General features: G+C 38.1%; 1 protein-coding gene and 1 pseudogene across 2 annotated transcripts in view; one reads left to right on the top strand and one right to left on the bottom strand.

The window, feature by feature from the left end:
• Positions 1-24,177, bottom strand: part of LRBA (LPS responsive beige-like anchor protein) — a 794,075-nt gene extending 769,898 nt beyond the window's left edge. Inside the window, exons 1-2 of one of the 2 annotated variants that reach the window (XM_042935320.1) lie at positions 23,737-24,177; positions 22,961-23,393 (exon numbers count right to left, since the gene is read on the bottom strand). In XM_042935320.1, the coding sequence (XP_042791254.1) occupies positions 22,961-23,173 (213 nt within the window). In that variant the 5' untranslated portion in view covers positions 23,174-23,393; positions 23,737-24,177. The remainder of the gene's footprint in view (positions 1-22,960; positions 23,394-23,736) is intronic. The other variant, XM_042935319.1, reaches the window with a different exon arrangement.
• Positions 14,012-14,965, top strand: LOC122217797 (annotated as a pseudogene).
• Positions 24,178-26,275: the final 2,098 nt, after the last annotated feature.

Below are 26,275 nucleotides of genomic sequence, written 5' to 3'. Positions count from 1 at the left end.
TGGAGCCAGCTTTGGATCCTGTGTCCCCTCCCCTCTCTCTCTCTCTGCCCTCTTCTCACGCCCTGTCTCTCTCTCTCTCTCTCTATCTCTCTAAAATAAAAAAACATTAAAAAGAAAAGAAAGGCAGAATACATTACAGTACTTTCAAGGAACTTAACTGGGTTAAATTTAATATAAAATAAAAGATATCAAGGGAAACATTCCACTATTTCAAATTTACTTCAGAGGTAATTATAAATGCAAGACGCCTAGATGGCTCAGTCAGTTAAACCTCCGACTCTTGATTTTGGCTCAGGTCATGATCTCACAGTTCATGAGTTTGTAGCCAGATCCCCAGGTCAGGTTCTGCACTGGCAGCACAAAGCCTGCTTGGGATTCTCTCTCTCCCTCTCTCTTTCTCTCTACCCCTCCTCCACTGGTGCATGCTCACGCATACCTGTCCTCCCTCTCCCTCTCTCTTAAATGTGTTTTAAAAAAAAGGAAAAGAAAAAGTTAATGTAAAAAACACCATATAACACTTCATACTTAGAAAATACCACCTCCATCAAGATTTGACTCAAACTCTAAGGACTGAAATTGATTTTCTATATTCACAGCCTACACAAAAATCAGATCAATTTTACCAATTTTTTAGGATAATTTTGATAAATACACGTATGAGTGTATGTGTGTGTGCCAGCTGACTAGCAGCATGGCAGAAATGGAATTTCTAGAAGATCTGGTATGTTGGAGCTAGAATAAAATTCACAAATATACAGATACAGAATAATTACAGGTTTTCAAATGCAATTGTATTTATCTGGAGGTTTTTTTCCATGTGTACTTGTCATTAATTTTACAAGCACCTTTTAACTTGTAGAGTTTCTAAAAATTGTATTTCTCGAATTCTGTCCTTTGTGTATTAGTGCAACGGTGGTTTTTTTCTTCCTTTGACTATTCTATTGCCTTCCTTCTTTTTTTCCCTTCCCTCCTCTCTTTCTCCCTCTCTTCTTTGGTTGTGAATATCAGTTAAACTCCTTCGTGATCTTGGGCAAGAAAATTTACCCCTCTAATTCTCAATTTTCTTTTATGTAAAACAGGGCTGATTCTATCTCATAGGATTTATTATGTATTAAAACACCAATAGGCACTTAATGCTAGTTATCTTCGATTTTTCTCCCCACAATTTATAAACATCTAAAAAGAAAACTCATTTTTTGATGTTTAAAATTTGACCTACTGTCAATCAGTAAAAATTTAAAATATCATGGATGGGGCGCCTGGGTGGCTCAGTCGGTTGAGCAGCCGACTTCGGCTCAGGTCATGATCTCACAACTGGTGAGTTCGAGCCCCGTGTCGGGCTCTGTGCTGACAGCTCAGAGCCTGGAGCCTGTTTTGGATACTGTGTCTCCCTCTCTCTGACCCTCCCCCATTCATGCTCTGTCTCTCTCTGGCGCAAAAATAAATAAATGTTAAAAAATATACATATATAAAAATAAAAATAAAAAATAAAATAAAATATCATGGAAAATTCCAAATTTACACAAAATCATAAGAGAACTCCTAGGCACCCACCAGCCAACTTCACTCATTATCAACATTCTTCCACAAGACATTTTAACTAATAATATACGGCTTCTACAGTCTCTACAATTTGTTCATTGGAATTGTAATACTTTAAAGTTATTAAACTTTGGGGAGTAATCTTCTAGGAATTTAAAGTCTGCTGCTAAAATCTATATGAAATTGAGGAGACGGTATCCATACTATGTTGAATGTCATACTATGTTGAATGGATCCAAGAACAGGATCCAATGTGTGCTATACTGTGTTCTTTTTGATAGCAGTGTCACTTTGCTTCTTTGTCTCCTCAAATGATTTTGGATTTAAAATTGTGTAGGGATGCCTAGGTGGCTCAGCTAGTTGAGCATCTGACTCTTGATTTTGGCTCAGGTCACGATCTGAGTTGTGAGTTTGAGCCCCACATCAGACTCCGTGCTGATATGCTGGGCCTACTTGGGATTCTCTGTCTCCCTCTCTCTCTCTGCCCCTCCCCCGACTCACTCTGTCTCTCTCACAAATAAACTTTAAAAAAATAAATAGAGTAGAGACACCAAATGTTTGATATTATAAGATAGTTTCCCTTTTTCTTTTTAATTTTTTTATGTTTATTTTTGAAAGAGAGAAAGAGGGAGAGAGTGCGAATAGGGGAGGAGCATAGAGAAGGAGACAAAAAAATCCCAAGCAGGGTCGAGGCCCTGAGCTGTCAGCACAGAGCCAAATGCACGGCTCAAACTCACCAACCATGAGATCCTGACCTGAGCCAAACTCAGATGCTTAACCAACTGAGTCACCCAGTCACCCTATAGGACAGTTTTCCATTAGTGAATTTGTTGAATGGGCTCTTATCCTAGTTGGTACAGATTTATATGCATACTCCTGTAAGTATCTTTAGTAACCTTGAAGACAATTAGAAATTGAAGACAATTTCTCTAATACCTGTATTGCTGTATTTATGTTTTAGCTCGTCATTATTGGAGTGGGGATAAAATATTATTAATTGCAAATCATAGTCCATCACAGTCCCAAGAGCCTCAAATCATTGGGACTACTGCATAATATAGAAAATGCCAACTCATTGGTATGGATGAGGAAATGTTAAGACATGAAAACTTGCTATGGAATAAAATTTTAAGGGTATTTTTGCCTAAAGCAAGTCAAATTTTGACTCTAATGAGCATGTTTTCAGCTAGCTTCTCTATTCTCTGGCCCCACAGGGTATACTGTTACTTGACTGGTACATTCTATTATTTTTTCCTATCGTTTAGAGGAAGGTAGAAATTTCCACCTAAGATTTTCTCTCTCTCTACCTATGGCAAGTGAAAATGTCATTCCCCTTCACTCCCTTGGGCTGCCTCTTCTTTTCCTTCCAATCTGGATTCTGTTATTTTTTTAACTGGAAGCTTCCTTGGCATTGTAACTCAAGTTGAAAAGCCTCTTAGGGGGGTACCTGGGTGGCTCAATTGGTTAAGTGTTCAATTCTTATTTCAGCTCAAGTCATAATCTCACAATTTGTAAGTTTGAGCCCTACATCAGGCTCTCTGCTGTCAGTGCCAAGACCACTTTGCATCCTCTGTCTCCCTCTCTCTCCCTACTCATGTGCTCTCTCTCAAAAATAAAAAAACATTTATAAATAAATAAATAAATAAACAAACAAACAAATAAAGGCTCTTGGTGGGGTGCCTGGGTGGCTCAGTCAGTTAAGGATCTGACTTCGGCTCAGGTCATGACCTTGTGGTTCCTGAGATCAAGCCCTGCATCGGGCTCTGTGCTGTCAGCACAGAACTTGCTTCTGATCCTCTGTCCCCCTCTCTCACAGCCCCTCCCCGGCTCACTTGCACACGCTCTGTCTCTCTCAAAAATAAACTTAAAAAAAAAAGCCTCATAGGTATTACCTAGGAAAAATTAAAACATGCCCACACAAGGACCTGTATGGAAATGTTCTGGAGCAGCTTTATCCCATAATGGCTAATGGAAACCACCTGGTGACTGAATGAACTGTGGTACATCCATACAATAGAATACAATGCAGCAATAAAAAGAAACAACTATTAATACATGCAAGAACTAGAAGCAATCTCAAATTCAGTATGCTAAGTATAAGAAGTTGGTCACAAAAAGATACCTACTGTATGATTCCATTTTTATTTGACATTCAGAAAAAGACAAAATGATAGGAGCAGAAATTAGATCACTGGCTGCCAAAGGTTGAGAATGAGCGAGAAGACTGACTACAAAGAGGCACAAGGAAACTCTCTGGAAGTCACAGAAATATCCTACATCCCAAATGTGATGATGGATACTATATACATCAAACTGTACACCTAAAAGGGATGAATTTTATCCTATGGAAATTATACCTAATTAAGCCTCATTAAACAAAAAAAGATGGCATAAATATAGTCTCTGCCTTTAAGCTCATAGTCTGGGGTAATATATAAACACATAAAAGAACGAGGTAAATGCCATAATAAGTTATAAACAAAGTTCTGTGGTGGGATGGAGGAAGAGTAAAATTCTGCAGTGGAGCAAAGGGTTCTTAGAGAACACAGTATCTAAACTATGTCTTAAAGTGTGAGTATAACTATAACGGACAAAGAAGGAAGAAAAGCATCCAAGTAGAGAGAACAGCTGATAGAAAAGCACAGAAGTTACAGAGACAGGACCTAAGAAAGGTGTAAGAAAAAGTCAGTATGGGCTTGAGTATAGTGTATAGAGTGGTCATGATGACAGAGGAAACAAAGTATAAGAGTAGAGCCTTATAAACCACGCTGTGGAATGGTATGGCAGAAGAAACAAACAGTTCTGAAAGGTGTTAAAAATAATCTTAGCAAGAGATACTTGGGGTCAGAATTAAGGAGACTATTTAGTGATGGACTGGTTGTGGGAATAAGGAAAAAGATAAGTCAAATCAAGTTTCTGGTCAGGGCACCTGGGTGGCTCAGTCAGTTGACCATCGACTCTTGATTTCAGCTCAGGTCATGATCTCACGGTTCATGGGATCAAGTCCCAAGTCAGGCTCTGGGCTAACAGAGCAGAGCCTGCTTGGGATTCTCTCTCTCTCTCTCTCTCTCTCTCTCTCTCTCTCTGCCCCTTCCACATACACACACATGCTCTCTCTCTCTCAAAAGTAAATAAACATTTTTAAAATATCAAGTTTCTGATAAAGGCAAAGTGATACCATTGAAATGAAGAATGAAAAAAGGAAATACAGTTGTGTTTGATAATCTCAGGGGGAGGCATCTGGCTTCCATTTTCCTATCTACTAATTAGTTTACTTGTATTCCTTCTCTAACTAAAACTGAGTTTTATTATAAGTTATATATTTTAACTACTTTATAAAATAACTGTTAAGAAATAAAGGCAACCTAGCAACCTAACCTCTCCAGTCCTGTTTTCTTGTTAAAAAACTAGTTTAAGGAGCACCTGGGAAGCTCAGTTGGTTAAGCATCCTATCTTGATTTTGGCTCAGGTCATAATCTCACGGCCGTCAGAGCCCCATGTTGGGCTCTTTGCTGGGGCCTGATTATGAATCTCTCTCTCACTCTCTCTCTGCCCCTCCCCCCACTTGTGCACTCTCTCTCTCTCTCTCTCTCTCTCTCAAAAAAAAAAAAAAAAGTTTAATAAAGTACTACCTCAAGGAGCTATTTTGTGAATTAAATGAGATAATCCTTATAAAACACTTACATTGCCTATACGTAATTGACACTCAGTCACACACCCTAATTTACGTTCAAGTTCAGCTTTCTTACAACTGGATCACAGGACAAAGCATTAATTTCAGTCTTTTCTCCTGAAGCACCACTTGAATAATTTGATGTAACTGTTCATGCACTTAACCCACAGAATATAAAATCATGTCCAACAATATAAACTAGAAAAATATTTAGACAATCTACTATGCTGAATTTAGAACTTAGCTAAACTATTTCTTAAATATCTCACTTAACAGAAATTAGTCAACACAACAATCTCTACTGTTCTGAAACAAGGCTCCTGAAATTTTTATGTCAAAAGCCATCTTGTCAATTTAACTGTAGTATCTAAGAGATTAACAAATGGTCATCATTTGACTCACAACTATTTTAAGAGTTCATCCTTGGGCAGATGAACATGTTAAAAATAATAAAACTATAAAGCTCCCTATTAATACAAATGAGATTTCGATGCAGCTTATTAGCATTCCATCGAAATTACCAGGAACTTATAAAGAATTAAGACTCGAAGAATAATGTATTTTTTCTAAGTTGTTTCTTTTGCATGATTAGGGGTCAGAAGAAAAAAAATAAGGTTTCTTTTCACCATTTTATAACATTCTACAATTCTAAAAGGTCAGAAAACTCCTTTAATTACCAAAATTTAAAACACAACCTCCACACATACAATTTCCCAAGAACTTTTATTTATTTTCCTTTGGTAATACAGGGTTGTTTCTAAGATGAAAATTGCTCATCTATCTGTATATATAAATACAAGGGCTTAAAAAAAAAAGAAAAATGACAAATTTTCTTTCCCTACAACGTCTTCATTGATCTACAGAATTCTATTACCTATAATTACCTCAGTGTTTCTAGGTGGGAAATAACCTGACCTAATATACTATAAATTGGTCCTATATTTTCTTCACTGGCTATTATATACCCATTATTTTGTTCTATGTTATAGTTGTATAATATAGTGCCAGCAAGACAGGACTAAGATGGCCTAAAAAAAAAAAAAAAAAAAAAAAAAAAAAAAAAACTTTACAAACATCTACAAATATTAAATATAACAAAAACTACTTTTCAATGTAGACCTAAGCTTTCAAGAAAAAAAGGCAATCTCTAGGAGCCTAAAATGAAGAAACAGAAAAACAGTAAGAATTTGAACTGTTATAACAACTGCTAAAGGGGCGCAGGAAGGAAGGCTAGTGACCTAGGGACTAGCATTTTAATGCCTATGTAGAAACACAAAATAAAGTACTGTGCCCACTCAAGGTGGGGAAATAGAAATTAAATCTCCATATACATATGGTACTCTTAAAGCTCAAAAAGTAGATCTCCCTTCCTCCTCCCCTCCAAAAAACTCACCAACTGGCAAAAGGAAATTACAAATAGCCAGTCTTTGGCTGGGCTACTATCTTAAAAAAAGAAAGAGAAAAAAAGTTTTCTCTGGGAAAATAAATTCTGGGATGATCTTCATAGGTTTGGGAGTTCAAATTTACACTATTGTCATGAACTGGAAACCCAATGCTGATTAAAAAAAAAATAAAAAAATTTAGGGGCACCTGGGTGGCTCAGTCAGTTAAACATAAAACTCTTAAAAAAAAAAAAAAACAAAACTCTTGATTTTGGCTCAGGTCATGATCTCCCAGCGCATGAGTCTGAGCTCTACATCGGGCTCTGTGCTGACAGTGCAGAGCCTGCTTAGGATTCTCTGTCTCCCTCTCTCTCTGCGCCTCCCCTGCTCGCTTGCTGTCTTTCGAGAATAAATATACATTAAAAAAAGATATGAATCACAAGTGAGATTAAAAATATGAAACATTAAGAGACATGAAGGATAGAATGGGAAAAAAACCAACATGTCATGTATTAAGAGTTCCAAAATACAAATAGATAAAATGAAGAAAAGCCATTATTCATGAAAATTCTCTAGAAAAAACACGAATCCTCAAATTTAGGAAGTACCACCACCCATACATAGGTTATGGTGAAACTACAAAACCCCAAAGTCAAAGAAAGAATCTTAAAAGCAACCATAGAAACAGATTACCCATAAAGTTAAGCAATTACAACTATTAACAGTAATAACTTCAACAATAAGAACAGAACAGTATCTTCAAAATATTAAGAGAAAATTATTGTCAACTAGAAACCTGCATCCAGCTAAACTACATTCAAGAGCAAGGTCAATATGAGGAAATTTCTAAACAAAAACAGAGTTTACCACTCAAAAACCCTGAATGAAAGAACTACTGAAGGATACACTTCAGAAACAGAAACAAAAAATAGAGTGATATACAAGACATACATGTGAGCCAACCATTTAGTAAATATCAGTAAGTCTAAGAACTGTGAAGAAATATAATCTTCCTGTTCTCCAATATTCAGTGCCTCTGCCTGCAAGGGGATTATATGCACTTATCCTGTGAAACTAAAGAATGAGATGATAACACAAGCATGGCCATATGATTTCCCTTGATCAATGAAATACAAATGGAAGGGACTTGTCACGTGGGAGCAGAAACTTAAGAGCATCAAAGTTCAATACTATACAAACAAATTTGAGGAAGGGAATGGTAAGAAATAAGCCAAGATCCAGATTACTTATCTGTCATATTAAGTAACTTGGCCTTTACCCAGAAAAGAATGAAAAACTGTACAAAGATTTTGAAAGGAAAATCAAATGGTCATATTTTAACTGTACATAAAATATTCCAGAAGTTGTGGAAGGTATTTGAAAGAGACTAGAGAAGCAGGAATACCAGCAAGTAAGTTATTCCAACTATACAGGAAAATAATTGAGTATCTCAACTAGCGTAGTATACTGAAGATGTAGAAGAGAGAAAGGAGTACAGAAATATTCAGTATTCCAAATGATATTCCAACACCAATATTCAAATTAATGACCCCGAATTATCACATAAAAGACCAAATCACCATCAGTATACTGTTAAATATCACAAAAAAGTTCAAATTTACGAGTTTAAGAATTTTTAAATAATCTCTACATACAACACTGAGCTCAAACCTACAACCCCAAGATCAAGAGTCACATGTTATTCCGGGTGCCTGGGTGGATCAGTGGGTTAAGTGTCCAACTTCAGCTCAGGTCATGATCTCACAGTCTGTGGGGTCGAGCCCCATGTCAGGCTCTATGCTGACAGCTCAGAGCCTGAAGTCTGCTTCAGATTATGTGTCTCCCTCTCTCTCTAACCCTTCCCCACTCATGCTCTGTCTCTCTCTCAAAAATAAAAAAACATAAAAAAACATTTTTTTCTTAACAAGAGTCACATCCTCTTCCAACTGAACCACCAGGTTCCTCCAAACTGAGTTCTATCAAAAAAAAAATCTAAATAGAAATGTACTGGCAGGGGCACCTGGGTGGCTCAGTCAGTTGAGCGACCGACTTCGGCTCAGGTCATGATCTCACAGTTTGTGAGTTCAAGCCCCACGTCGGGCTCTGTGCTGACAGCTCAGAGCCTGGAGCCGCTTCTGATTCTGTGTCTCCCTCTCTCTCTGCCCCTCCCCCACTCATGCTCTCTCTCTGTCTCAGAAATAAACATTAAAAAAAATAAAAAAAAAAAAAAGAAATGTACTGGCAAAGTAATAAAGGACATTAAAAATTTATCCACATGCATCCCTCCACCACCTCATTCTAGACAGGTTGGTAATACAGCCAGAAACTAAGTACCACATTGTATTTCATATATATTGCCATTAGATTGTCCTAGATGCTTTAGATGGGTAAGAGGGAAGAAGATAAAGAATTCCAAATAAAAGATGTATGAGAGACATCATCATCTCTAATAATATAATCAATGTAGTCAACATATAAATGTCACAAAGATGATAAACTTTACATTTTATTAGAGATCAACAGTCAGGAACAAGAGTGGAGTATACAAGTATCAGAAAATAAATTTAATAAACTGAAGGACAGAAGTACAGCGAAAAAATGGGAGTACCTAGAGGCTAAAGAACTGACACTTTAAACTCCATGAAGGCAAAGTCCATACCTCTCTTGCTCACTGTTTTATTGCCAGCACCATGTAATAGCACACCAATTCTGCTCCACAAATATTCATTGAACGAGTAAATGGATTGATTCCAATGAAAATAAATACATGTTTAATAAAAGGGAATAATGTCATGTTATTAAAGCATAAAAGGAGTCGTCAATATAGCAACATGTAAAATGTTCCACTCTAAAATCTTATTCATAGACAGGGCACACCTGAGTGGCTCGGCTGGTTAAGAGTCCAACTCTTGATTTTGGCTCAGGTCATGATCTCACGGTTGTGAGACTGAGCCCCACATCAGGATCATCACAAAACACAGAGCCTGTTTGGTATTCTCTCTCCCTCCCTCCCTCTCTCTCTCTCTCTCTCTCTGCCCCTCCCCCTCAAAAAAAAAACTTTAAAAAATAAAATACAATCTTATTTACAGTTGATCTTTGACTTCTTAAATAAACATATTATTTGAAAAGTTAAATGCTAAACCCCAGTTAAAATATACACCCTAATTTTTTGGAAGAAAAAATAATCTTGTCCCATAAATTTGAGTATATGGTACTTTATTTGGTAAATCTATCATGGAAACAAATCAACTTCAAGGAAAGGTCATCTGAACAAATGAAACTATGACTACATCCTGACAAACAACTAAAGACAACAAATGGTATTAACTTCTGCAACTGATTAACAAAAGCATCATCTTTTCCTATTAATGCGCTCACTGAGATCAGTATAAAGTCACAAAAAAAGATTATTAAAACCCCACACTTTCCTGGGGCACCTAGCTGGCTTGGTTGATAGAGCATGTGATTCTTGACTTCAAGGTCATGAGTTCAAGCCCCACATTGGAGGTAAGTTTACTTCAAAATAAATAAAAATTTTTTAATGAAAAATTTTTAAAAATTCAGTTTCTTATACAATCAATAAACAAGTTCATTTCAATCCTGAAAATTAAGCCAACTAAATATTAACCATGAAAGTAAAGAAGCAAACTACAATATCTTGTATAAAGATTATGTAATTAATTCCATCCAATTTAAAAATCACATTCAAAAAATAAAAAATAAAAATCACATTCATTAAAACCTTTCTCTTCCTCATACATATTTTAGGTTATTTGGGGGGGGGGGGGGGGCCTACCTTCCATAACGCAAATCTTGACTATTAGGCAAGTTGTAAACAATCTAGATACTTTCCAAGTTACTATTCAATTACAAGACTGAAAGATGCCTCAAACCACTTTTTCACATTTCAGGTTTTTTGTAATTATAAACCATATACGGTTTAGTGGTTAACAGCTCAGGTTATGGATTCCCCGAGCTTCAATCTCAACAATATAAACTGCTCAGTGACTTAAGCAAGCTACTTGTCTTCTGTATCTCAGTTTCATCATTTATAAAGTGAATATTATAACAGTACAATCTGTTCTACTATAACTTATATCTTTGCCTTGAATTACCTCCTACAGAATTGTTAAAGAGTAGAATAATATAGAAATAGTGTGCAAGTGATGCTGGTTGATACGTAATTGTTTCCAACAGAATAAAAAAGAAATCCTTGGCAATATATGAAGACCTTATGAAAAACCTAAAAATTTGCAGAACTGCTTTCCTTATAGTGCCTGGCTTAATGATTCCTAGAATTAGTATGCTTTTTCCACATTAAGTATCTGACAATCTGTAAGTACAAATGAAGAAAGTACAAAGACATTTCCTTCTGTACTAAAACAATGAATTAAGGAAAGCTACACATTGGATCAGACATTTAGTACTGATAAAAATGTTGTCTATCAGAAGCTAAAGAAACCAAGCCTACATCTCAAAGAAGGAAGCATAAACTCTAGGGTTAGTTAGTTCCACAAAGTGAATGTGATGCTAACATGAAAATATCAGTAGAGATTTAACCTTGCTAGTATTTTCATCAGGATTATTATTGATTTTGTTAGTATTCCAGTTACAAGGTCCCACAGGTTTTGAATGGCCCACCCCAATCCTATCTTTCCCCATAAATCCTGTTATTTTTAGTACACTTTTGCAGAACACAAGACATTTTGGCAGAAACACCTAACACCTATCTGTGAGAACTCTAAGAATTAACTTGGATCAATACATACATCAAACAGGACCTGGCATACTTAATAAATCTTAGATATTGCTATTATCTATTATAACTCAAAATATTTTTTTTTATTTTAGAGAGAAAGAGAGCATGAACAGGGGAGAGTGGGGGCGGGGGGGGGAGAGAGAAAATCTTAAGTAGGCTCTGTGCTAAGCCACCAAAACACCTCAAAATAACAAATTAATTTTAACTCAAAAGCATACTAGTTATCAATATATGTGTCCCCTACCTCAAGGGTCATAAATCAACTTACCATTAAAGAAAATAAAAACTTAACCCCCAAAAAACCTTAGAAAATAAAGAACCATTAAATCTACCAAATGTTTTAGGAAACTAACAAAATCACCCACTCACACTTCTGGTCATGGGCACTGCCTTACCCATCCAATGACAACTACAGTAAAGAAAATTATTCTGAAATGCTTTGGATTTTGTGTCTGCTGGATGTCTATTAATTTCACAGCAATTTGATCTAGGAAAATGAGTTGGTGAGGGGTACCTGGGTGGCTCAGTCAGCTGACTCTTGATCTCAGCTAAGGTCATCATCCCAGAGTCCTGGGATCAAGCCCCACGTCAGGCTCTGTGCTCTCTCCCTCTCCCTCTGCCCCTCCCTTGCACTCACGTATGTGCGCACACACACACAGTCTCTCAAATAAAAACTAATTTAAAAAAAAAAAAAATGAGTTGGTAATAATGTTAATAATCATTTTACAATACCTTTATGTAATTTTCTTTAATAATATTTTCTCCATTTTAGATACCAGTGAGCCTCTTTATATCAGTTCCTACTTTGTTTTTAGAAAAGATTTGTTGACACTCATTTGAAACTGATTATCATATTACTATCAAGACTATTTTTTCTTAATTTCATGTATTAACAAAATCAACACTTTTTTTAAATGCTTTGTGTTAAAATGTTTTTATATACATATACAGTTATAAGCTCTGAGATATAATAACAATTTTTTGTCAAGATATTGAAGCCCCAAGATCATAAAAACTGGATTCAACTAGATACTATACATAGGATTTAAGATAATATATTTGTATTACTTTATGAGAAACATATTTTCACTAGAAACAACAAAATTCAAACACTTCATTGAGTCCCATTTAAAATTCCCATAGCTTTAAAAGATTTACTATAGCTTATAAATAAAAATACCACACCAATCAAGTTATTATTCATTAACAAAGATCTTGTTAGGCAAGATCTCTTTCAGTTCCCAAGAAAGAGATTTATTTCTAACAAAACGTAATTGAGACCTCATCAGTTCTTCATCTTTCTCTAAGGATATATACTAAAAAAAACCCAGCCCTTCATTTCTAAAACTGCAGTTTTTATAGAACATAAATCACTAAAAGATTGATGAGATAAGTCTGGTCAAAAAATGTCTGGGAATGGGGCGCCTGGGTGGCTCAGTCGGCTAAGCGTCCAACTTCAGCTCAGGTCACGATCTCGCAGTTTGTGGGTTCGAGCCCCGCGTCGGGCTCTGTGCTAACAGCTCAGAACCTGGAGCCTGTTTCAGATTCTGTGTCTCCCTCTCTCTCTGACCCTCCCCTGATCATGCTCTATCTCTCTCTTTCTCAAAAATAAATAAACGTTAAAAAAAAAATTTTTTTTAAATGTCTGGGAAATAAATGTAAACACCCAGGTGCAATAGAAATAACAGAAATTGGGGTACCTGGGGGGCTCAGTGAGTTAAGCATCCAACTTCAACTCAGACCATGAATGATCTCGTGGCTCGTGAGCTCAAGACCTGTGTCTGACTCTGGGCTGACACCTCAGAGCCTGGAGCCTGCTTCAGATTCTGTGTCTCCCTCTCTCTCTCCCCTGCTGCTTATGCTCTGTCTTGTCTCTCTTGCTCAAAAATAAATAAACATTAAAAAAAAGGAAGAAGTAACAAAACTTAGAGCATGACCATCAGATAGTTACATAACCTTAGAAGTCATCTGGTATCCAACTTCCTACCCAAAGTAGGACTCTGCTCTATAAAATCCCCAATATGCAGTCCTCCACAATCTCCAGCATCAAGAAATTTGGTACTTCACATAGCACATTTCAGGCACATATATTACTCTTGGACAAATCCAATTAAATCTTTGAAGAATCAGAAAAGATACCAAAAACACACAAAAAATGTTAAAAATCTAAAACTGGGAGTGTTTTATGATATTAGTTTAGCAAATTAGAAAGAATTCATGTACTCTCAACAGCTTGTTTTTGTTTTTTTTTTACTTTGTATACCGTCCCAACAGCTTTTAAGCCAAAGACTCACTAGAAAGACTCACTATATACAAGTTGGTTTCTGAGTATATATCCCATTCCATGAAATAATATCAGAGAAAAAAAAAAAAAAACTACTTTAAGAGCAGGTTGTAAGAGACTATTCTGAAAATAAGTTAACAAAATTGCTCCTTAGGGGTAAAACAGATATTAAGGTAATTCAAAACTGTATAATGAAAAACACAAGCCACCTGATAAGAATCTTCATAAGAAATGTCAGAAAATAGTAAAAGAAATATGGCATTAAGGTCTTAACAACATTATCTTCTGCAGAAATGAATAAAACTAGGCTAACTTTTCTGCCCATGGACACCTCAAGGAAGCATCGTTAAATCTCACCTCCCACTGCCATCATGTCTAAGTCAGAGTCTCCCAAAGATTTTGAACAGGTGCGGAAGCTTTTCATCAGAGGTTTGAGCTTTGAAAACAGACAATGTGAGTCTGATTAGCCATTCTGAGCAATGGGGAACACTCACGGACTGTGTGGTAATGAGATCCAAACACCAAGCACTCCAGAAGCTTCGAGTTTCTCACATATGCCACTGTGGAAGAGGTGGATGCAGCCATGAATGCAAGGCCACACAGGATGGATGGAAGAGTTTTGGAACCAAAGAGGGCTGTCTTGAGAGAAGATTCTCAAAGACCTGGTCCCCACTTAACTGTGAAAAAGATTTTTGTTGGTGGCATTAAAGACACTGAAGAACATCATCTAAGAGATTATTTTGAACAGTATGGGAAAATGGAAGTGATTGATATCATGAATGACCAAGGCAGTGACAAAAAGAGGCTTTGTTTTTGTAACCTTTGATGACCATGACTCTAGACAAGATTGTCATTCAGAAATACCATACTGTGAATGGCCACAACTGTGAAGTAAGGAGAGCTCTATCTAAGCAAAAGATGGCTAGTGCTTCATCCAGCCAAAGAGGTAGAAGCAGTTCTGGAAATTTTGGTGGTGGTCATGGAAGTGGTTTTGGTGGGAATGACAACTTTGGTCGTGGAGGAAACTTCAGTGGGCAAGACAGCTTTCGTGGCAGTCGAGGTAGTGGTGGATATGGTGGCATCAGAGATGGCTATAACAGATTTGGTAATGATGGAAGCAACTTCGGAGGTGGTGGAAACTATAATGATTTTGGCAGTTACAAAAATCAATCTTCAAATTTGGGACCCATGAAAGGAGGAAATTTGGGGGGCAGAAGCTTCACCCCTATGGTGGTAAAGGCCAATACTTTGCCAAATCATGAAACCAAGGTGGTTATGGCGGTTCCAGGAGCAGCAGTAGCTATGGCAGTGGCAGAAGGTTTTAATTACTATCAGGAAACAAAGCTTAGCAGGAGAGGAGAGCCAGAGAAGTGACAGGGTAGCTACAGGTTACAACAGATTTGTGAACTCAGCCAAGCACAATGGTGGCAAGGCCTAATTGCTACAAAGAAGACATGTTTTAGACAATACTCATGTGTATGGGCAAAAAACCCAAGGACTGTATTTGTGACTAACTGTGTAACAGGTTATTTTAGTTCCTGTTCTGGGGAAAGTGTAAAGCATTCCAACAAAGGGTTTTAATGTAGATTTTTTTTTTTTTGCACCCATGCTGTTGATTGTTAAATGTAACAGTCTGATCATGATGCTGAATAAAAGTGTCTTTAAAAAAAAAAAAAAAAAACCTAGGCTAACTAATGATTGTAATTTAGCAAATGATAAGATTAGGACATTTCCATTTAATATAATAAACACCTTTGAAGTACCAAGCACTGTAAAAAGTTCTAGACGTAAAAGGATAAATGAAACAATTTATTATCTAAGTAAGCATTATAAAATAGAAATCAATTCTGGACTTTTTTCTTTCAGATACACAAAAACTATTAAAAATACTTTAAAGAACATGTGTGTGAAAAGATACTTTACAATATAAAAAATATACTAGATTAGTTTAGCTAGGTCAGGATGAGAAAGAAAACCCTTTCTTTCTCTTTTAATTCACAAACAAAAAAAAAAAATTCTTATTTTTCGGTTTCCTAAATGTTTTCTCAGTTTAAAATGAACCAACTTAAATGGAAACAAGGGGCCTAAATGATGAATTCTATTACCACCAAGAAACTACAAAGTTTTTAAAATTCATCAATTCATCCACATTTCTTTTATTTATCAACATCAATAAACAATAACAATATCTACTCATGATCTACATAAATGTTCATATACTTTGAGCCATTTATTCCACTTCTGGAAATTTCAATACACAAAGCTGCCTAAGGAAGCATTTCAATAGCAAAAAAAAAAAAATTTTTTTTTCATCATTTCCTCTTATACTGAAAACTACAAAACATTGATTAAAGAAATTAAGGAAGACCTAAACAAATGGAAAGACAGTCCAAATGCATGCAGTGGAAAACTCAATATTCCCTAAAGTTATCTACAGCTTCAACACCTCCCCATCAAAATCCCAGCTTGCTTTTTCACAAAAAGTGACAAGCTGATCCTACAATTAACACAGAAATACAACGAATCTAAAATAGCCCAAAAAATCTTGAAAAAAAAGAACAAAGTAAGAGGACATATATCCCTATTTCAAAACTTATTACAAAGCCTCAGTAATCAAGACAGTGTGGCCGTGGTGAAGAATAGACATACAGATCAAAGGAAAAAAAGTCCAGATAAATCCTTAACACTTACAGTCAACTGATTTTTGACAAAGATGTAAAGGTATAATTCAATGGGAAAGAATACCCATTTCAACAAAGAGCAGTGAAATCCACATACAAAATGATGAATTTAGAATGGGTGATGGGCATTGAGGAGAGCACTTGTTGGGATGAGCACTGGGTGTTGTATGTAAACCAATATGATGATATATTATATTTAAAAGAAAAAAGAAAAAAAAAGATGAATTTAACCCCTATGTTATCATTTTCTCACATCACACAAAAATCAACTCAAAATGGATCACAGGCCTAAATGCAAGAGCCAGAACTACGAAACATCTTAAACACAGGATGTAAATGTTCTAAAATTAGACTGTGGTAATGCCTGCACAGCTCTGTAAACTTAATGAAAATCACTAAATTATATACTTATATTAAGTGAATTTTATGGTATATAAATTACACCTCAACAAAGGTGTTTAAAAACGAAGTCATCTCTAAAATATCACAATGACTATTAAATAAATTCCAAAAGAACTACATAGCATATTTCAGAGCCAATAAGGCTAGTAATAGCTACATACAAAAAAAAAAAAAAAATTTACAAGGTTGGAGTATGAAAACTTATCTAAAATTACAAATATTAAAATAATAGCAAATACTTATAACAATACTCAATGTGCCACACATTATTTTAAGTGATTTATAAGTTTTTATTCATTTAATCCTTGCTACAGTGTAGTTTCCCCATTCTACAGAGGAAAAACTGGCACAAATAGGTTAAAAAAACTTGCTCAAGATCACAACAGGGTGTTGGGTTAATGAATGATTTTTTTTCTCCTTTCACAAATATCTTTATATTACTACCATTATGCATTTGAAAAGAGTAGTGAACATCATTGGCTGCCTATCCACTATCCAATTATCCTTTCAATTTCTTACCCGGATTTTTGTGTATCCACCTCTCCCCATACAGCCCATGTACTTCAGAGAAAATTAACCCCATCCTTAGGTACAGTACTTGGTCCTGGTTTGCTTAAGCCAATCAGCCATTTCAATGACCACAGTCACTGGTTCAGTAGTCCAGTCAGGACTCTTGTTTGGAATGTCAGGACACTGAGGCTCTCTCCTAAGAGATATGAACAAAATATGTATGGCCCAACCATCACTGGCAGCCATCCTACAACCATGGGAGGAATAACAACAGACTGAAGAAAGCAGAAAAGAAACGGAAAGAAACTGGTATTTAATATTACTGTGTTACTATAATCTTGCCCTACCTTTGGACTTGGAGATAAATGAGCCTTGCAAATCCTTTTTATTGTGTTTCAAACAGGTTCAAGTTTTCTATCACTTATAACATGATGGAGGGCACATTAACAAGTACGTTACATGAGTATCTTTCTAATAAAGGTTCATATAAAGGCTTGAAAAATACCTACAATTTTATATGTCTCACACAGCAGTTTGTAATCTTTTAACTGGAAATTTTAAAATGTGGTTTTTTAAAATCTAGATTTCCAATTCTTCCTGAAAAACCAAAAGGTATGACACCATTGGGCCCATGTTAGTGCAGTATAACAACCAAGTAGAACAGAAGCTGCCCCTTTAAGTCTACAAGAACACTCTCTAAACACAAGTCAATAGTAATGGAGCCTCTGTGTGAGGTGCTCAGCTCCTATAGGCATTAAAAGTTTGCACCATTAATATTTAGCAGGACCTATATCAAATGACATGTAATGAGTCATGAAAAATGTATTCTACCTTTTAAACTTTAACATTTTAATTAAAATCATATACTTTTTTAAACAAATTTCATGAAAACATATATTTGTCACCAGCTCACGGGAAACACTATTCTTGAACTGAATACCTTTAAATACCCGATGGAAGCCTTAAACTCAGCAGCAAGTTCTTGGAAACATGCCAATACATTAATTACTCTGGGTCCAAACGTCTGACAATTTTTTTTTTTTTAGCACACAGATGAAAACAAAATGAAATGGTTTTAAGTTGCAACAAGAAAAATGTAAAAGTTGACTACAAGTTTGAAATACCTGAATACACAAGTGTACTATTAATCAAAACTTACCTATAAAACAGATTTGCAAAAGAAATTACAAGAACAGTGGTAAATTTCAAAGGAATTTACAGGAGAGTAAGCTCAAGCTACATTAGCAAAGTTAGGAAGCAGTACTTTGTAAAGACCTCTGGATGTATGGCTCTACCACTAATTTGGACAACTCTAGGGGAAGGGAAGTTAATTTTTTTTTAATTTTTTTAATGTTTATTTTTATTTTTGACAGAGAGAGAGAGAGCATGAGCAGGGGAGGAGCAGTGAGAGAGGGAGACACAGAATCCAAAGCAGGCCCCAGCTCTGAGCTGCCAGCACAGAGCTGGACACGGGGCTCGAACTCACAGACTGCAAGATCATGACCTGAGCCGAAGTTGGACACTCAACCGACTGAGCCACCCAGATGCCTGGGGAAGTTGTTTAATTTTAACAGCACAATTATTATAGTTTAAAGTAGCTTAACATAGGGGCACCTGGGTGGCTCAGTCGGTTGAGTGTCCGACTTCGGCTCAGGTCACGATCTCGCGGTCCGTGAGTTCGAGCCCCGCGTCGGGCTCTGGGCTGATGGCTCAGAGCCTGGAGCCTGCTTCTGATTCTGTGTCTCCCTCTCTCTCTGCCCCTCCCCCGTTCATGCTTTGTCTCTCTCTGTCTCAAAAATAAATAATCGTTAAAAAAAATTTAAAAAAAATAATAAAGTAGCTTAACATATAATCAGTAAAAAAGAATCAAAAGTACATAATCTATTTTAACAAAATGCCTGGAAAAATAGGAAAAAGTTATCACAGCTGTAATAAGTTTAAACTTAACTAATGAAAAATCCAGTGAAGATAGGTTAAAGGAGGTACACGCATAAGGATTCAGTGACACTGTTAATAAACTGGTTTTTTTTTAGTTTATTTATTTTGAGAGAGTGAGAGCATACACGTGCACAAGAGGGGGAGGTGCAGAGAGAAAGGGAGAAAGAATCCCAAGCAGGATCCACACTCAGTGCAGAGCCTGACACACTGACGAGGGGCTTGGGGCTTGATCTCATGACCCAGAGATCATGACCTGAGCCAAAATCAAGAGTGGGCCACTTAACTGACTGAGCCACCCAAGTGCCCCTATACTGGTTAAGGTACATAGATGGCTCACAGAGCTTATATCATTATAATATTTCATTACTTATACATATTATATATTCTTCTGTCTGTATTCTTTTTTTCACAATTTTATAAATCTTAACCCAACATAGTGACTATAAAAAAAGTTAATGATAGACCTTCCCCATCCACATGCCAAGTAAAAAAAGTGAATGACCAGAAAAATGTTTTTGCTTTTAAGCAATTTTTTTTTTTTTTTTACTATTTAATGCAGTTATATGAAAGCTATTTGAAAGTTAAAGAGGAATAAATGAATTCTACTGATGGAGATTTCATCATTAATATTTATTTAGCAGGACCAATGATTTTTGTGTCCTTATACTGGGGGCAGTTATGCCTCAGCTATACCTACCTGCTCAGAGAAGCAAACAATTCTACATTAACTCAAGAGACAGATGTATTCCTGGAAAGGTTGCCATTATACACAAATTGTAGGCAATCTATTTAACATTTCAGTCTCGATCTCATCCATAAAATGAGATCTATATTAAATAGTTGTTCAAAGAAATATTTAAAAACTTATGTAAAGCACTTGGCCCATTGCCTGGCACACGGTAAACAGCATAACTTGTAAAATCACAACTTTTAATGTAATTTCCTTCTCTGAGCAAAATTAAGATTAAGGCTGATAACTATCAAGAAATATTTAGGTGCTATAGTATTAATGACATTGAGATGGACTAGCTTACCAGATACCTAAAGTGTCAGTTCTCAAGATTTTCTAAAGCCTGGCAAACAACCTACATATCCATGAAGAAACATGAAAAGTATTGTAAGGGAGAATGGAAAAGGGAGGAACTAATCTAACCCTCTGCTCTACAGGAGAAGAGAATGACAGTGGAGAGGAGGTATAACTCAACAGATTTTCCCTCTCTTTTTACCAGACACCTATTACTCTGCAAACAAGTAGCTGTGCGTGATTTAACCAATAATCTTAAAATCTCTACCAGACCCACAATTTTAGGCAGCATATAAGCAAACCATCACTACAGAATTTGGATATTCCTTAATAAAATGCAGGTGACTTATGGTAGGTTATCCACCTCCACACAGGGCATTCAAAACAACAAAGGAGTTCGGGTCACCTTGGTGGCTCAGATGGTTAAGCGGCTGACTTTGGCTCAGGTCATGATCTCAGAGTTAGTGAGTTCAAGCCCCACATGGGGCTCTGTGCTGACAGCTCAGGGCCTGGAGCCTGCGTCAGATTCCATGTCTCCCTGTCTCTCTGCCTCTGCCCCACTCACACTCTGTCTCTCTCTCTCTCTCTCAAAAATAAATAAACATTAAAAATTTTTTTTAAAAAAATAAAGAACAAAGAAGTTTGAATCCTCCTTCTGCCAGAGGAATGTTGTTTTTCATACACAAACAACTAATTATGGGCTCTATCGCTACCACAGATTTCTGTTTATCATCCTAGGTACACGAGGTTTAGAAAAAAAATAAAATCTTGGAGCGCCTGAGTGGCTCAGTCACTTAAGCATCGACTTCAGCTCAGGTCATGATCTCACAGCTCATGAGTTCCAGCCCCGTGTCCAGCTCTCTACTAAAAGCTCAGAGCCTGGAGTCTGCTTCACATTCTGTCTAGGTCTCTCTCTGCTCCTCACCTGTTTGCACGCTGTCTCAATCTCTCAAATGTAACTACACACTAAAAAAAATTTTTTTAACAACAACAAAAAAAATCTTTAAAAAAGGTTTTTGAGAAGTGCCTGGGTGGCTCAGTCAGTTAAGTGTCCTGACTTCGGCTCAGGTCATGATCTCACGGTTTGTGGGTTGGAGCCCTGCCATTAGGATCTCTGTCGGTGCAAAGCCACTTCAGATCCTCTGTCCCCCACTCTCTCTACCCCGCCTCTCCTCCAGTGCACATGCGCTCTCTCTCAAAAAATAACTGAACTTTAAAAAAAAAAAAAAGGTTTCAAGTTTACTTTGAGGCAAAGGAATAAACCAATTTACCATATATCTCCTTACAAACTTTTAAAGACCATAAACACAAGATCCCCAAAGTTTTGATAATTGTTGAAGCTGCATAAGGAATACCAGAGTAACTATCCTATTTGTATATTTGAACATTTCCATAATATTTAGTTGTTTTTTTTTTTAATGTGGGTGGTTCCAGTCAGTTGGTTAGGCATGTGACTTTGGCTCATCTCACAGTTCATGGGTTCAAGCCCCACGTTGGGCTATGTGCTGATAGCTCAGTCTGGAGCTTGCTTTGGATTCTGTGTCTCTCCCTCTCTTCCCTGATTGTGCTCTCTCAAAAATAAATAAACTTAAAAAAATGTGTACATGTGTATTTATATGTAAGCTTCCAACACAACAAAATGGTAAAGAAATACCCTAGTGTTCAAAGTTTTTATACTCCAAAAGTAAGTGATTTCATCTAGTTCCTTTCTCATTCTAGAAGTTGTATTGCAAGTGACCAGACTATTGGTAAAGGTCTAGTGAAGGAAATAATTAACCGACCTGGAATAAAACAAGCCTAACCTTGAAAACACAAAGGCAAAAGGGAAGGGCGCTAAACGGTTATTACAGCTATTTTGTATTCATATTTGTTCCCATCTGTTATCTTCTAACACAGGTAGAAGAGGTGGAAGTAGTGTTAAGGCCCAATTTACTTTTCATGCTTTAAGTAGATGGGCAACAGAAGTTGGAGTAAGGAAATTTTAAAAATCCCCATTAGAAATAACCATTTCTAAGAACGGAACAGAGAAAAAGTATTGCATATACACCTTTCAAAAGTAACATTCATAGTTCTTAGAACCAGCAACTTCCAATGACCAAATATGCTTTGCTGCTACACATGCATTTACAAAAGAAATAAAGATTATGCTACATCAGCCACAATCCTTTTTCAAACTGCCATTCAATTTTCACAAGATGTAACCGTGAATACATTCCAAAACTTAATTTTTGTTAGCTATGTCTAAAAATAAAATTGGTCAAGATATAAAATACTAACTTTGCAGCAAATTAATCTTTCACCAACTCTGTGAACAAAACTTTCACGTTCAAAACTTACAGCAAAACATAACCTAGGCAGACTCAAAAGGGTAAGTAGTATGTAGGGCACTTACATCATTTCTCAAGACCCAAAGAAAGTCACAAAAATTTATTTAAAATGTTAAAGAGAAATGCAGACAAAAAAAAATGTTTATATAATAAAAGTCCTCCACTGGAACCCCCACAAAATACTTCCAAGCAACAATTATTTCCTTAGCACAATAGTCATCTGTTCACTTTCACAAAACCTAGAGCACCTAAATCTACATAACTCCCCTTAAACTGAAAAATACAAAAAAATCTTTCATTTAGGTCAGTAGGATTTTGTGTTTCTATCCATGGAAAAAGCCATCATCTGTATGAGGCAAGCACATGGCTCCAGCTTTAACGTCTAGTTCCCCAACCCACTGAAAAGAATATATGCTTATAAAATAAATATTTACTTACCAGATTAAAGACAGTTTCTACAATATCCCTATTGGATACTTCTCCAACTTCAACCAACCCCGTCAACACGGCAAATTTCATTCTGATGCCCCTGATGGGGAGTCCTGGTTTCAGGGACAATGCACCCTCTTCAGCAGAGGTTTCTTCTTTCCCTCCACCTCCCCCGTCATCACCTGTTGGTGGCGGGGAAGGGACATTGTCTTCACTAGCCATTGCTAGTTCGCGAGAAAGGACAACTCGGAGTCACTATGGGACAGCAAATGCTGCACTAGCAATAAGCACACACACGCAACACAAAACGAAAAAGGTCACTCTTCCAAGTTGTGGAGAAACCCCAAAAGCAGTTGATGGGTAAAGTCCTTGGCGTCACCCTCCTCCTCTTGGAGAATATTTGTCCAATCTCTCTCCCCGAGGCTGACAACAACGCCAAACCCTATTGGAAGATTAGATAAATGTTAAATACGCTAGGTTTTGTTTTTGGGGTGGGGTGGGGGGGTGGAGAGGAGAATAGTTATTGCCTGTGAAATAAGTTACTAAAGGGACCCCACTACCCGACACCCGCTACCCCCCTGGCTCGAAGATACAGATTCTGAGTGAAGGCGGGTTCAAGAGGCCCCTGAACAGGTTCACTCCTCCCCCACACTCTCGCAGGTTCAGGCGCAGAGCTACCTCTCCTCACAGGTGCACGGAAAGAGAAACTGTCGCTGGAAAATGAAGGGTCCGAGGAAGGGGGGGGGGTCCCCAAGCTACCACAGAAGTAGAAAGTTCCTCCTCACCCAGATACTCCGGACTCGTCCTCACCCCCCGCCAGGGAGCCGCGAGACGGAGGTGGCGGCGGAGATCCAGGGCAGGAAAAGGCGGGGGAAAGGGGCGGTGATTATTCTCAACGCTCGGCCCAGGGGGAGGAGTGGAGCACTCAGGCACCTGAGGTTCGACGGCGAGAGGAGGGGAGGTGTGTACTGTGGCTAGAAGGGAGGGGAGGCCGGGCGGCGAAGGCGGGGAAAGGAGGGAGAAGAGAGAGGTCAGTGCACCTGGTCGCAGCCTCCAAGTTTCCCTATTCCGCTCCCCGGGAGCCCGCGGCTGCACAGAACTCCATGCTTCCTGGCCCGCCCGACCCCTGCGCTCAGCCTTTGCAAAAACAGCCCCTGCTGGCGATATGGACGCCGCAGCTGAGGCTGCTGGTGGTGGTGAGGTTGCTACTGCCACAGCTTGCCCCGCCACGGCTCGCGTGAACGTCCCTATACCCACTGAAACTACTTCTCGCCGCCATGACAGCGCCGAGGGCTGCCGGGCGCGGCGTGCGCGTGCGCGAGCGCGCGGGACGGTGGGGCGGGAGGGCGCGAAGGCGGAGGCAACCGTGCGGCAGCGTGGGGCCGCGAGAGGGCGGGGGTGCTGGGCGAGGGCTTGCTGACAGGACTACGTGTGAGGGTGGGCACCCTAGCGGGCGCGTTGCTCAGACAACACGAAATGTGTCCCGGCCCGGCAAGGAGAGATGTTTCCTTCCAGGAGCCGACTCTTCCCACACACCCCCTCCCCGCTATCACCCCTCACCTCCCACTCCCAACCTGAGAAGGTGCTTTGACAAGAGCTGAGAAGGTGATTCTGAGCTGCTTCCGTCGTTAAGTTACCATAGGGTCTCCTAGCGCGGAGAGACCCCGCCCCACGTTGCCAAGGTGTCTTCTTGGACTTGGAGAAAGACACCTGAGGGACCGCTACGAGCCAGAGAGGTGGCAGCGCTGGAGCCAGCAAGGCTGCAGTCCTTGTCTAATGGGAGCAGAGTCCCCACCCCTGACTGCCTTCAGCTGCTGCCTGCCCGCGGCGCTCCGCGAAGAGTTGCGGAGAGATTTCCACTGGGATGCCCCAAACAGCTGCCACCGCTTGGAAGGGGATGGGGCGGGGGTGCAGGGGGACGTGTCCACGAGGAATGAGAAAGATTCCTTGCTTTGCAGCTGCCGCCCCACCAAACCTCTCCCACATTCTAAGGAAGGGAGGATTCCTGAGACAGCTGCTCCAAACAGCGTGGAGGCGGGGTTAATTTTGCCTGTAGATCTCAGGGGTTTTTTTCCTCTCGTAATTTTCCAATGTGAAAGTTAGGTTCGCCTCATTCTCAGATTAGTTTAAAAGATAAAATACATTCGGATTGAAACTAGCACAGGTCATCATAATGTGTCCTTCCCTTCCACCTCCACTATTAACAAAAAGCGTTTTTCCTGATGCACCAGTGAAAAATATTAAAGAGTGGTTTTTCACCCTTATGTACTCTTTGAAGCCGTAAGGCCTTAAAAAATAATAATGGTTAATATAATTTTAGTTCGCTAAAATGAAAGTGAAGCAAAAAGTGAGGTCAAACAAAAGTTAGGAAGTACCATGGAGGGGTCAGAAGAAAAAATTGTATTGGTTTGAGAGAGGAAATAATTGCCTAAAGAAAGGGTTATCTGAGATGGGCTTGAAAAAGTAAACGGAATTTCAGCTATCACATGGAAATTTGGAGGGAGAGAGAAGTAACATGAGAAAAGACAAGAAGCACAGGAGTATCTTCTTTAGAAAAGCGTTAAACCTTTTAAAAATACTAAAAAGAATTCAACTGTGTCAAATCGCATATGGTTGCGAATGTTTGTTAAAGATTTGTTTTCTATACGTTGATTTAAATACACCAAAGATGAGGCATTTTTCTCATGATCTGAATTGGTGATTCATGTATTGCTACATCAATGGCTTGCCTTTCTTTAAGTCCCTGAAAAACGAAACCCCTCAGATTTATATTTCAGATTGTTAAATGAATAAGTCTGGAATAAGAGGGACTGGGTTGTGCCTGAGGAGAGAGACAACTTTCACTAGAATTTTAACACATTTGTAGAGAAGGAGACAGGGAGGCACATTTGAGACAGAGGCATTAAACAATGAAAGGTTTCTAATATAGCGTTTTGCCTCCCCAGATTTGGGCAAATAGTCTTACCTTGAGTATGTTAATATATCTGGCACATAACTGCTAGTATTTGCTAATAACAATAAGTGTCTGCCATTAAGAAGGAGCAGATGACAATGAACATGTCCTAAACACAGTGTGGTCACAATTATTCGATCTAAATGTCTAGGGTTGGTTTGTCTGTCATGGATTTGCCATCTCACTGTTAACACTGTTGTACTGGTAAAACAAAAGGGGACATAAGACATTTACCCAAATATTTCCCCCAAAATTGTCAAGCATATTTTACAGTTTTTCAGAATTATTCAACCTCCTGCTTTATTTTGCCCCTAGTTAGAGTAAAATACTTGGCAAAAATTACAGGTTCACTGCGGAAGAAAGCATATGGA

This window comes from Panthera leo, chromosome B1 (genome assembly GCF_018350215.1).
Source record: "Panthera leo isolate Ple1 chromosome B1, P.leo_Ple1_pat1.1, whole genome shotgun sequence".
In the NCBI taxonomy this organism is placed as follows: domain Eukaryota; kingdom Metazoa; phylum Chordata; class Mammalia; order Carnivora; family Felidae; genus Panthera; species Panthera leo.
The sequence above is the reverse complement of the archived record's forward strand: the minus strand, read 5'-3'. Positions and strand labels throughout refer to the sequence as shown.